At 40.9% G+C, this 12,341-nt stretch overlaps 1 protein-coding gene across 1 annotated transcript in view; it reads left to right on the forward strand.

The window, feature by feature from the left end:
• Window positions 1–12,341, forward strand: part of Vps13d (vacuolar protein sorting 13 homolog D (S. cerevisiae)) — a 236,261-nt gene that overhangs the window by 73,764 nt on the left and 150,156 nt on the right. The window contains exons 31-35 of the mRNA XM_013031922.1: window positions 2,904–3,059; window positions 4,584–4,794; window positions 5,244–5,318; window positions 8,812–9,018; window positions 10,999–11,088. Of these exons, the coding sequence (XP_012887376.1) occupies window positions 2,904–3,059; window positions 4,584–4,794; window positions 5,244–5,318; window positions 8,812–9,018; window positions 10,999–11,088 (739 nt within the window). The remainder of the gene's footprint in view (window positions 1–2,903; window positions 3,060–4,583; window positions 4,795–5,243; window positions 5,319–8,811; window positions 9,019–10,998; window positions 11,089–12,341) is intronic.

Genomic DNA, 12,341 nt, shown 5'->3' on the forward strand with positions numbered 1-12,341 from the left:
GCATGCAAGGCAAGCGCTCTACCACTGAGCCACCTTCCCAGCCCTGTTATATATTCTTAAGTAACTGATCTTAGCTAATATTCCTGTCATTACACTGTTTTAATGTTGGCCCAGGTATTCTTTTCCCTTTATGATTGGATTTTTTGTTATTGTTGTTTTTCCTGCTGTACTGGTGATGAAACCCGTAGTAGGCAAATGCTAAGATTACAGGCGTGAGCCACCAGCGCCTGGCTGAGATTTTATTTCTTAACCATTTGTTTCTGTAATGGAAGAAAATCTCAGTTCAGGAGCAAGAAACTACCTGCTGGGGCAATGAAATTTCAATTCTTCTGCTGGCCAGGCACCACAATGCCAGCTTTGACTGAAAATCTTGATGATTGATTAATGAACTGTCAGGTACAATTGGGTTTTGTGTAGCAGAAGCCCCTCAAGGAAAAAGGAAAATGAAACTTTGCTGCTCCAAAGTCTTAGAAAAACTACATGGCAGAATATTTAGAATTCTTGGGAACTCCTCCAATCTTGTTATTTTGGCAGCACAGTTGGAGTGGAATTCTGAGGAGAGAATTTATAAGGTATAATGAGTTAGTTTTGAATGTGGCAAATGACATTGGTGTCACTTGTTTTCTGTTAGATCTAGGAAGTGCTCCACAAAGGCAGAGGCTCATGAGTTGAGAGACCCCAAATGGGCTTCTTTCCTCTGTGTTCCTCTGAACACAGAAAATACTCTGGTCCTGGAAGGGCCCCCTTCCTCACTTCCTTCTGTTTCCTCACTGGTGTAATTACTTGTTACTTTAGCATGCTGAAACATTTCAGGCATAGACAAGGTACCCAGGATAATGTAATGGGCCCTGTGTCCCTGTCATTCAGCTTTAATAATAATACATTCTTAATTGCAAAATTTGGAGGGACAAAACATTTTGCTGTGTTTTTCTCTTTTCTTTCTTTCCTTTTTTTTTTTGGTCCAGTCGTGGGGCCTGAACTCTGAGCCTGGGTGCTGTCCCTCAGCACTTCAGCTCAACGCTAGCTAGCGCTTTACCACTTGAACCACAGCGCCACTTCAGGCTTTTTCTTTTTGCTTATGTGGTGCTGAGGAATCGAACCTAGGGCCTCAGGCATGCGAGGCAAGCGCTCTACCACTGAGCCACCTTCCCAGCCCCTGTGTTTTTTTCTTAAAGGAAAGTCATACTATAATAATGATAATAATGATAATTTTTAATGAATATTATGAGACAAGGTCTTACTGTGTAGCCCAGGCTCATCTATGACTCACCATGTACCCCAAGTTGACCTCAAACATAAGATCTTTTCACCTTAACCTCCTTAGTGTTAGGATTATAGGAATATGCCACCATACCTGTCTTTGTAATATTATTTTGGCTAGGCTGTGTATTCACATTAATCTGTATTATAACTATCTTCCTACATTTTATATCTTTTTCTACTTTATTGATGAGAAAACAGAATAAAGAATCTAGAATCAGATGAACCATGTTTAGGAACTTTGTGGCCTAGCATGATAGTATATGCTTGTATTCCAGCATTGAGGAATAAGCTAAGATTGGAGGATCAAGTATTCAAAGCTAACCTGGGCTACAGGGTGAGACATCTCTCTAAAAACCTAAAAAAAACTTAGGCATGACTGGGAGCAGGTGGCTCATGCCTGTAATCCTGGTTACTTAGGAGGCTGAGATCTGAGGCTTGCGTTCAAAGCCAGCCCAGGTATGATAGTCAATGAGACTCTTACTTCCAATAAACTACCAGAAAACTAAGTGGTGCTGTGGCTTTTAAGTGGTAGAACGCTAGCCTTGAGCTGAAGAGCTGAGGGGCAGTGCCCAGGCCCAAAGTTCAAGCCCACGAATGACCAAAAAAACCAAAAAACCACAACAGAAAAAACCCCTTTGTGTGTTTTGAGCTCATTGTGAGGTTTATATGAATGAATACATGTTACGATGTTTAGAAAACAACCTGATCGGGGCTGGAAAGGTGGCTCAGTGGTAGAGCGCTTGCCTCGCATGCCTGAGGCCCTGGGTTCGATTCCTTAGCACCACATAAGCAAAAAGAAAAAGGCCGGAAGTGGTGCTGTGGCTCAAGTGGTAGAGCGCTAGCCTTGAGCTGAAGAGCTGAGGGACAGCGCCCAGGCCCAGAGTTCAGGCCCCATGACGGGACCAAAAACAAAAAAAAAACAAACAAGAAAACAACCTGATTTTTACTCAGTGCCCATTGTATATTATATTCCTTTCAGTTCAAATGAAAAAGGAGTAGTGTATATACTAAATTGTCTTTACATAATTCTGATCAACTTGAAAAAATATACTCAGTATCAATTAAAAGTGTATTTGTGAAAGAAATCCAGAAAAATACGTGAGAAGCATTTGAAGATTGTTAAGTGGCTAACCTGAGTCTAAGTCAGGCCTTTTAATGCTACTCATAAAACTTCAACCCACTATGGAAATTACAAGTAGTAGAAGAAGACAGTAGGACCTGAGCTCTGGCAGGAACCTGGCTGGAAGCCACCACCTTCCTTGGTTAAATGGTCACAATGCTCCATTGAGAAGATTTGATATAACCTCAGTTGCCCTTAATTTGTTTATCTATGAAAAATTGTTTCATGAAATGTTCTTTCTTTTGTATTATTTCCTCATTATTAGAGAAGTAGGATAATTGGGTCAAAGAGCATGTAGTCATTATGTTTGTGGGAGGGGTTGATAACTGCCTTTTTTTCTGGTGAACATTGTCCATGTTCCCAGCAGTGTGTGGGAGTGTCAGTGTCCTCACAGGGATCTGTGAGCAGTTGTGTTGCATTTGACAAGAACACAGTGCTCCTAAGATTGTCCCTTTATGTTGGTCTTGGGACCTTTCTAAGTCAGATCATAAGCCTCTCTGTATCACTTTTCATTGCCTAGGTGTTCTCATGCCGACTAGGGAATGAGCAGGATACGGCTCTTTCAATTGTTGATCCAGTACAAATCCAGGTGGAGCTGGTGGGGAATTCTTCTTATCAGAACAGTTCTGGATTGATGGATGCCTTCAATAGTGAGGATTTCCCACCTGTTCTAGAGGTAATGATTGAAAAAAAAAATAGCCCTCTGAGTAAACTACCCTTGCGTAGTCTGAGCCCACCACCTTTTTAGGTGCTAAAGCAGATACAAAATAAATAGGAAATTATCTAGGATCTTGGAGTCTTGGGGAGGATAAAAGACCTTTTAATTGCTTGCTGTCATCTTGAAGTTCTATGCAAGTTTATAGGAAGTAGAACTTAAACTCGGAATATTCCTTGTGGGTGGCACACAGGGTCAGAGGAGTTCAACTGAAGGGCAGGATGCAGAGGTAGATCAGCAAAGAGGAGAGGGAGAACATTCCCAAGTCAAGAAGCTAAGTCAAGGTGAAGTCAAAGGAAGGTCTGACGAGAATGGAGAGATATGTGGGATCAGAGATGAAGCCAGGCAGGGGAGGCTTAACAATGTGGTATTCTGTTTCTTTGATGGGAGGGAAATACTTAATCAGTGTCTTTGAATCACAGGAGATTGAAAGGGAAAAGCCATGTTGATTTTCAGTCTTAGTGGCACCTCAGGAAAAGTAAGTGAATGAGTCATGGTTCAAGTCCAGAGTCACCTGCTCATGGTCTGGAGAGTTATGTTGCTTGTCTCTGAGGAAGAATGAATTTTAGAAAATATTAGTACCAACTCACATAAGGTTTTTGTGTGAAGCAAAAAGAGATCGGTTTTGGGGGTTAGTTCATTTCAGAGATTTAAAAAATTAAATAGGTCCATGCAGAATAGAATAACAAAATGTTGCCAGTAAGTGGTCCTGTTTTTCCCTGGAGCCTTTCATTCTATGATCCTGTGCTTTAGTGACTCAAGTAGGGAAATAGCCTGCAGTAGCAGTAATTGCTCTAGTCATTATCTCAACTTAGTATTTTTTTTATTTGGTACAGTTTTTGGTTTGTTTTACCTTACAGCTGAGACATCAGACCTTGTGGTTATTTGCTTTTTTATTTTGGTCGTGGGGGCTGAACTCTGGGCCTGGGCACTGTCCCTCAGCTCTTCAGCTCAAGGCTAGCACCCTACCACTTGAGCCACAGCGTCATTTCTGGCTTTTTTCTGCTTATGTGGTGCTAAGGAATCGAACCCAGGGCCTCATGCAAGGCAAGCACTCTACCACTGAGCCAACTTCCCAGCCCTTATTTGCTTAACTTTGAGATCTTTCTAATCCTTTTTTTTTTTTTTTTTGGGTGCTGGTCCTGGAATTTAAACTCAGGGCTTGGGCACTGTCCCTGAGGTTTTTTTTTGTGCTCAAGGTTAGTGCTCTACCAATTAAAGCCACAGTTTTATTGGAGATAGGAGTGTCACAGACTTTCCTGCCCAGGCTGACATCAAACCAAAATCCTCAGATCTCAGCTTCCTGAGTACCTAGGATTACAGGTATGAGCCACCAGGGCCTGGTGATCTTTGTAATCTTTAAAGGAGAAATTTGTTATACTATCTGTTAGACTTTTAGAACTTGAAATAGGAATTATATCTATATGAGGTGTGCATACAGAACCAGATACAACTAAAAAATGAAAACTTTTTGTATTTTGCTAGATTCAGTTGCAAGCCCTAGACATCAGGCTGTCCTATAATGATGTACAGCTGTTTCTGGCCATTGCAAAATCTATCCCAGAGCAAGCAAGTGCAGCAGTGCCGGACTCCACAGCCTTGGAGGCTGACTCTGGTAGAGATTACCCTCCAGGGACATCTCGAGGTGGAGAGGAAGCCAGAGAAGGGAGAAGACACACCTTAGATCCTGTCCTGGGTAGGTGGCCAGTTGTAAACTCTTCAGTCTTCCCAATCCTGCTGCTTTTCAGGTTTTTAGAATTTATTTTGTATATTCAAATGTTTCAGAGTCAAATTATTTCATTAGTTAAAATTGCAAGTCATAAATGTGACTGATATATATATATATATATATATATAATTCATAAACTCAACATTGTAATCTCTTTCATGCTTGTTTAAGTAATATCCTAGTTTAAAACTTCGAGAATTTTCCTCTAAATTTATTTTAATAGTATTACATTTTAGTTTTAAGCTTTTTAAACCAGTCACCATGAGGAAATGACTTAAAACTCCAGGGTATGCATGCCTGATGGAGGAATGTATTATGAGCCCATTTTTGCCTTGAGAAATGAATGCTTTACTCAGTATCTCTGAATTTCTTATTACATTGGACTATGGATTAATTTACATAAAATTATTTCCTAGAGTTACAGCTGGCTAGACTTCAGGAGCTGGGGTTCAGCATGGATGATTGCCGCAAGGCCCTTTTGGTTTGCCAAGGTAATTTGACACAGACTTCCCATTAGCGGTTGTTTTATCTTGTCAGTACACTTCCTTCCACACCCTTGTCTGTTCCCATACTAAGAAGGAAAGGGTCTTCCATTCATAAAATGGTAAAGAAGGGAGAAATCTGTGCTGGCTTTTGCTGATGTACCTCAGACTGTAGAGGTCAAGATCAGAGTAAGCTCTTAGTTAGCTGGAGATAGCACTGAAGATAGGGTTTGGTATTCTCTGTGGTTTCAGGTTCACTGGGTGTCAGGGACTATGATTTTGTAAGTATAATTTGAGTGCCTTTTAAACAATATTTTATGAGATTATAATTTTATCATGATATACTTAATACTATCTCAGCATCATCTTTCCTTGCCACTGAAATTATTCGTAAACACTATTCTTCTTTTTTACAATGACTGTAAGGATAATACTTTAACCATGGTTCACTTTTTTCCCTCTTCATGCTGGGCAGTGGCACCCAGGCCTCATGCCTACTAGGCAAGCACTCTACCGCTGTACCTTCCCTCAGCCCACTTGTTTTGTATTCTTTCAATGTTATATACACAGTCTATATTAAACATTTTCTTTTTTGGTGTGAACTGGTATCCAATTTTGAAGTATTTTCTTAGGGAAGTACCTAATATTATAAATACTGGGTTAAAGAATGGAAAATATTTTCAGGTTCTTCACTAGAACTGACAAGTGGTTTTCTAGAAAGATTATATCTAGGTTACATTCCAGCCAATTGTGTAAAAATGTTTGTCTCTTCACCTAAAGGTTTGTGTCAACCATCACATATTTTGTCCTGAAAAAAATTAGGGTACAGTAGTTATTTTGTTCCTTTTTACCTAGTCACCATTGCTTTTTGGATAATTAATTTTATACCTCTTAATATCTGTTTTTGCTATGCCTTTTACTCTTTTTTTTAATAGTTCAAACTTTTTTTTGCTACCAGTCCTGGGACTTGAACTCAGGGCATAAACACTGTCCCTGAGCTTTTTTGCTTAAAGCTAGTGCTCAACTACTTAAGCCACTGCTTCACTTCGGGCTTTTTGGTAGTTTATTGGAGATGAGAGTCTGAGGGACTTTCCTTGCCTGTGCTGGCTTTGAGCCGCATTCCTCAGATCTCAGTTTCCTGAGTAGCTAGGATTACAGACTTGAGTCACCAGCACCCAGTAGAATTTTATTATTAATTATTTTTTGTAAGTTCTAATGAGTTTTTGGGATTTCTGTTTTTTCTAGCTTAGCTACTTACTTATTCCATTAGTAGTAAAGACTATAATAGCCCCTGTTCACAGAGTCTTTATTACATGCTAGGCTTTGCTCTGAGAGCTGGACAGGAACTTGTTTGTTTCCTCTTCATGTAAAGTGCCATAGGCACAGAGATTTGGAACTAGGCTACCTTGCTCCATAGCCCATGCCCATAGCCACTTATGCTGTTCTATATTCTGCCCTCCTTTCCTTCCTTCCCCTCTTTTCCTTTTGTTTCCCCTTTCCTGCTTTACCTTAACCTGTTTGTATTTCTAGTAGCATGCTGGCCTTTCTCTCTCTCTCTCTCTCTCTCTCTGTCTCTGTCTGTCTGTCTCTCATGTTTGTCACTGTCTCTCTTTTCTTCTGTTCTCTTCAACCCTCCGTCTTCTTTTTTTTTTTTTTTGCTTTTTGCTGGTCCTGGGGCTTGAACTCAGGGCCTGGGTGCTGTCTCTGAGCCTCTTTTTGCTCAAGGCCAGTGCTCTGCCACTTGAACCACAGTACCATTTCCAGCTTTTTCTGAGTAGTTTATTGGAGATAAGAGTCTCACAGACTTTCCTGCTTGGGCTGGCTTAGAACCGTGGTCCTCTGATCTCAACCTCCTGAATAGTTTAGGATTACAGGCATGAGCCACTGGTACCCAGACAACCTTCCCTCTTAAATCTTAAGAATGTCTCTGGGATCAAAGCTGTCCTGGGCTGCCCAATAGGTCCCTGTAAAACTTGGTTTCTCTCACAGCCTCTTCAACCGCTGGTGCTGGGAAAACTGGGCGGCCACATGCAGAAAACTAAAAGTGGACCCCAGCCTATCACCATGCACCAACATCAACTCAAAATGGATTAAAGTCCTTAACATTAAACCTGAATCTCTGAAACTACTGCAGGACAGAGTAGGAGAGACACTTGAACTAATAGGCACAGGAAGGAACTTCCTGAACAGAGAGAGACTCGACAAATGGGACTACCTTAAAATAAAAAGCTTCTGCACAGCTAAATCTATCGCAACTAAGCGAGAAAGACAACCAACTAATTGGGAAAAAATATTTACTAGCAATATATCAGACAAGGGGTTAACATCCTGTATATACAGGGAACTCAAGAAACTAATCCTTCCCAAACCTAACAAACCAATTACCAAATGGGCAAGGGAACTAAAGAGGGACTTCTCAAATGAAGAAATAAAAATGGCAAAGAAACACATGAGGAAATGTTCATCATCCCTGGTGGTGAAGGAAATGCAAATAAAGACAACCCTGAGATACCACCTTACCCCAGTCAGAATGTCCCACATCCACAAATCAGCCAACGACAAATGCTGGAGGGGATGTGGAGAAAGAGGAACCCTATATTACACTGCTGGTGGGAATGTACACTTATACAACCACTTTGGAAAGCAGTCTGGAGGGTCCTTAGAAAGCTAAAGATTGACCTCCCTTACGACCCAGTCATACCACTTCTAGGCATCTACCCTGAACAACAGGAACCAATATATAAGGACATGTGCACCTCCATGTTTATTACAGCACTGTTCACAATAGCTAGGATATGGAAACAACCCAGATGCCCCACCACCGATGAATGGATCCAAAAATTGTGGTAGCTATACACAATGGAATATTATGCAGCCATTAGAAATGACAAAATAATGGCATTTGCAGGGAAATGGATGGAGCTAGAAGGAATCATGTTGAGCGAGGTAAGCCAAGAACGAAGAGACAAACGGTACATGGTCTCCCTGATAAGTGGATGCTAAATCCAAAATGTTAGGTGATACGACAGAACTAACAGGACTTAAGAAACAAAGAACTCCCACTCATCTGGTTGAACCACTACTAAATATCCCCATGCTGCTGATCACATATATGGTATATAACATGTGAACACCGTTATATGTTACAGACTGTGATAGACAATTTGCTCCAGGAAAGTTAGAATGAACTTGTAACTTTAAATGAGCATCATTATTCCACAATACTGTGAAATTCCGGATATTATGTAATCACTTAATCATAATCAAAAAAAAAAAAAAGAACCTCGGGGAAGGGAGGGAGGGAGGGGATGGTAGGGGGAAAACAATGGAGGGGCTAACAATGTTCAAGAGGAAGTGTACTCATTACCTCACTCATGTAACTGTAACCCTCTGTATAGTATCTTTACAATAAAAAAAAAAAAACTTGGTTTCTCTGTTTTATCTGTGAGTTGCCAGGGTAGCTGTGGAAATTGATGGAACTGCTCTTCTGATTTTTTTGAAGGCCAACTGAAAAAGGCAGCAAGTTGGTTGTTCAAGAATGCGGAGCCTCTGAAGTCTCTTTCCCTGACCTCTAGCAGCCAAGATAGTCTGGGAGCTGTGCCGGCCCCACGTATATCTGGAGTGGAGATCAAAGCAGAGAGTGTGTGCATCTGCCTCATTGATGACTGCATGGACTGCGATGTGCCTCTTGCTGAGCTGACTTTCTCCCGTGAGTGCTGTTGTGGCCCACATATGTCTCAAGAACAGTTCAGTGATAGCTGGATTATTTAGGACTGCCCTTCTTCATTTTTAGTTATTTATTTTTTGTAGTGTTGGAGATTGAACCTATGGCCTTGCACGTTTGGTTAGGTGCCTTACACTGAGCTGCACGCCTAGCCCCCTTAAAAATTTTTTAAAGTTGTAACTATAAAGGTGATGTACAGAAGATTACAGTTGTGTAAGTCAGGTGAAAAGTACATTTCAAGCTGGGCGCTGGTAGCTCACGCCTGTAATCCTAGCTACTCAGGAGGCTGAGATCTGAGGATCTCGGTTCAAAGCCAGCCTGGGCAGGAAACTCCGTGAGACTCTTATCTCCAATAAACCACTAGAAAACTGGAAGTGGTGCTGTGACTCAAGTGGTAGAGCGCTTACTTTGAGCTGAAGAGCTAAGGGACAGAGCCCAGGCCCAGAGTTCAAGCCCCATGACTGACCAAAAAAAAAAAAACAAAGGTACATTTCATTTTGGACAATGTCATCCCTTTTAAATTTATTCCTATTCTCCTATACTTAATATGGATAAAACTTAGGTATACCATTTTGTATATTTTCCCAGAAATTCTTATTTACTTGCCATATGTTGCCTGCAATCTGTAGCTGAATAGAATATATTAGAATAGAATAGAAATTACTATTGATAAAATTTGCATTAACAGCTTTAAGTAGAGCTGAGCTCTCCATTTGCTTATCTTTGATGGATCAGTATTTTAGTGAAGACTATTACTAAAGGCTTTTCAAAGATGACAAAACAATGCTTCTAATTTGTCTTTCTCTTGAAGATAAAAGTTACAAAACATAAATTCTGTTAGGAAGCTTACCTCTGTGTTTCCTCTGGAGGGCCACAGACGAGGGGACACCACTAACTTTGTGGCCATGGTGGAGTGCTGTGGCCTTCCTGCAGCCCTGTAAGCAATTAGTCAAGGACAGTAGGTGAAAATCCATCAGTGGTTTTACCTTCCACTTTTCACAGCCAGCTTCTTCTCCTTATGCATAAAATTTGTTCTGGACATTAGCTTTTCTTTTTCTTTTGTGGTTCTGGGAGTTGAACCCAGGCCTTCACACATGCTAGACAAGTGCTCTTCCACTGGGCTACATCTCCAGACCTTGATTTTTTGAGATAGGTTCTTGCTATGCAGGCTGGTCTCAAACTCTCAATCCTCTTGCTTCCAACTCCCCAAGTGCTAGAGTTACAAGTGTGTGCCACCATACCAAGCCTAATCAACCCTTTGCACATTGTGATTTCAAGTACTATGAAGACTGTGGAATTAAAGTAACAATTGGAATTTTAACTTGTTATAAGTATCTTTAGTGAATAGAGGTTGTACCTTGTTTTTCTGGAGTAATAATGTTAATGTTTGAGCTAGTATTTGGCAAGATACACTTAATTCTACCTCTCTTCCATCTTTTTTTTTTTTTTTTTGTCGGTCGTGGGGCCTGAACTCCCAGCCTCTGGGCACTGTCCTCAGCTCTTCAGCTCAAGGCTAGCACTCTACCATTTGAGCCACAGTACCACTTCTGGCTTTTTCTGCTTATGTGTGTTGAGGAATTGAACCCAGGGCCTCATGCATGCAAGGCAAGCACTCTACCACTGAGCCACCTTCCCAGCCGTCTCTTCCTTCTTTTACTACATGTTCCAGTAGGTTTTGGGTACACCAGGACCAGGGTGAGTCCTGTTGAGGAGACAAATGAGGCCCTTGTCCTCTTCATGTGGTGTTACAAAGCTCAATAATCAAGATGACTAGTTCATACAGTATTTTTAATAACTCAAAATTGATTAAAATGCATGATAACCAGAATGGTATAATTTTATATACTTTTTTGTAAGGACCTCAGTTTTAGCTAGATATAATGTGTCTTTAATGTGATCTGTTTGCAAAGGTCAGTTTTGGTTGCTCCTGCCCTGCTGCTACAGTAAGATTTGTTTTCATTGCAGGTCTGAATTTTCTTCAGCATGTGAGGACCAGCCCCGAAGGCTACGCCCATTTCACACTTTCTGGGGATTATTATAACCGTGCTCTGTCAGGTAAAATAAAGCATATGTTATCGTAGAGTTCAAAAACACACTTAAACGTTTGCTTGGGCCCATTGCCACATACATTTTATATGAGGGAAAGGTAGAGCCAGGATGAGATGAAACAGAGAAGATTAAAAGCAAATAATACTTAAATTACAGAACATAAAGATTTTCTGTTTTCTGAAAACAGAAGTTTTCATCATTCTTTTTTAGTTGGGGGCAGTACTGGTATTTGAATTTAGGGCCTGTACTTACTCAGTATCACTTGAGCCATACCTCCAAAATGACTGTTTAATGGTTATTTGGGAGATAAGAGTCTGGAGGATTTTTCTGCCCGGGCTGGCCTTGAACCAAGCAAGATCCTCAGATCTCAGACTCCCGAGTAGCCAGGATTACAAATGTGAGCCACCAGCCCCAGCTGTTTTTTCATTCCAGAACATTATGTTGCTCAGTGGTGAAGAATTTATTTTGAAGAGAATTTTATGTCCATGAACATGTTAAATCTCTTAACCTCTTCATTTTCTATTAGACGTATTTGATTCAGAACAGGGATATTAATACATGGAGACATTACTGTGTTTTGGTTTGCTTTCTTTCCCTAGTCCCTAAAGCAAAACACAATTGAGCAGAGCAAAGTTTTTCTAGAAATGTAAAACCTGGGTATTACTGAAAGGCATTTTCAGGTTGTCTTTCTCTCATATATTAATCCATTATTCATTCCTGAAACAAAATGCCCGAACTAGGCTACTTTATAACGAAAGGAGATTTATTGAGCTCATGGGGTTGGAGTCTGGAAGTCCATCCAAATCCCTCCTCACCATTTTTTATTTTTATTTTTTTGTCTATGGAGAGGACCTAATGACAACTGGCCTTAGTGGAGGTACACGTGGGATCCAGAGACCGTGCGGTCACACAGGAAGCCATAGGCAGCACATGAGCCAACTCTAACTTATGAATAACTCATTCTTAAAAGAACTAGCTCAGCGTTCCTTCAAGAACTTTGTTAATCTCTTCCAAGGGCCTGCTCTAAATGCCCCAAGGACCTCAAATACAGTCCGCCTATCTCTCAGTTGCCACTTAGCAGGCCCTAGACAGGCTGAAGCAGAGGGCTACAGAAAGGAGATGGGGGAGTGGCATTCAGGGCCTTCAAGGGAACTTGTAATTTTCTTTTTTTTTTTTTTTGGGTCCGGTTGTGGGGCCTGAACTCTGGGCCTGGGTGCTGTCCCTCAGCTCTTCAGCTCAAGGCTAGTGCTCTACCACTT

Source organism: Dipodomys ordii, unplaced genomic scaffold (assembly GCF_000151885.1).
Source record: "Dipodomys ordii isolate 6190 unplaced genomic scaffold, Dord_2.0 Scaffold6, whole genome shotgun sequence".
NCBI lineage: Eukaryota > Metazoa > Chordata > Mammalia > Rodentia > Heteromyidae > Dipodomys > Dipodomys ordii.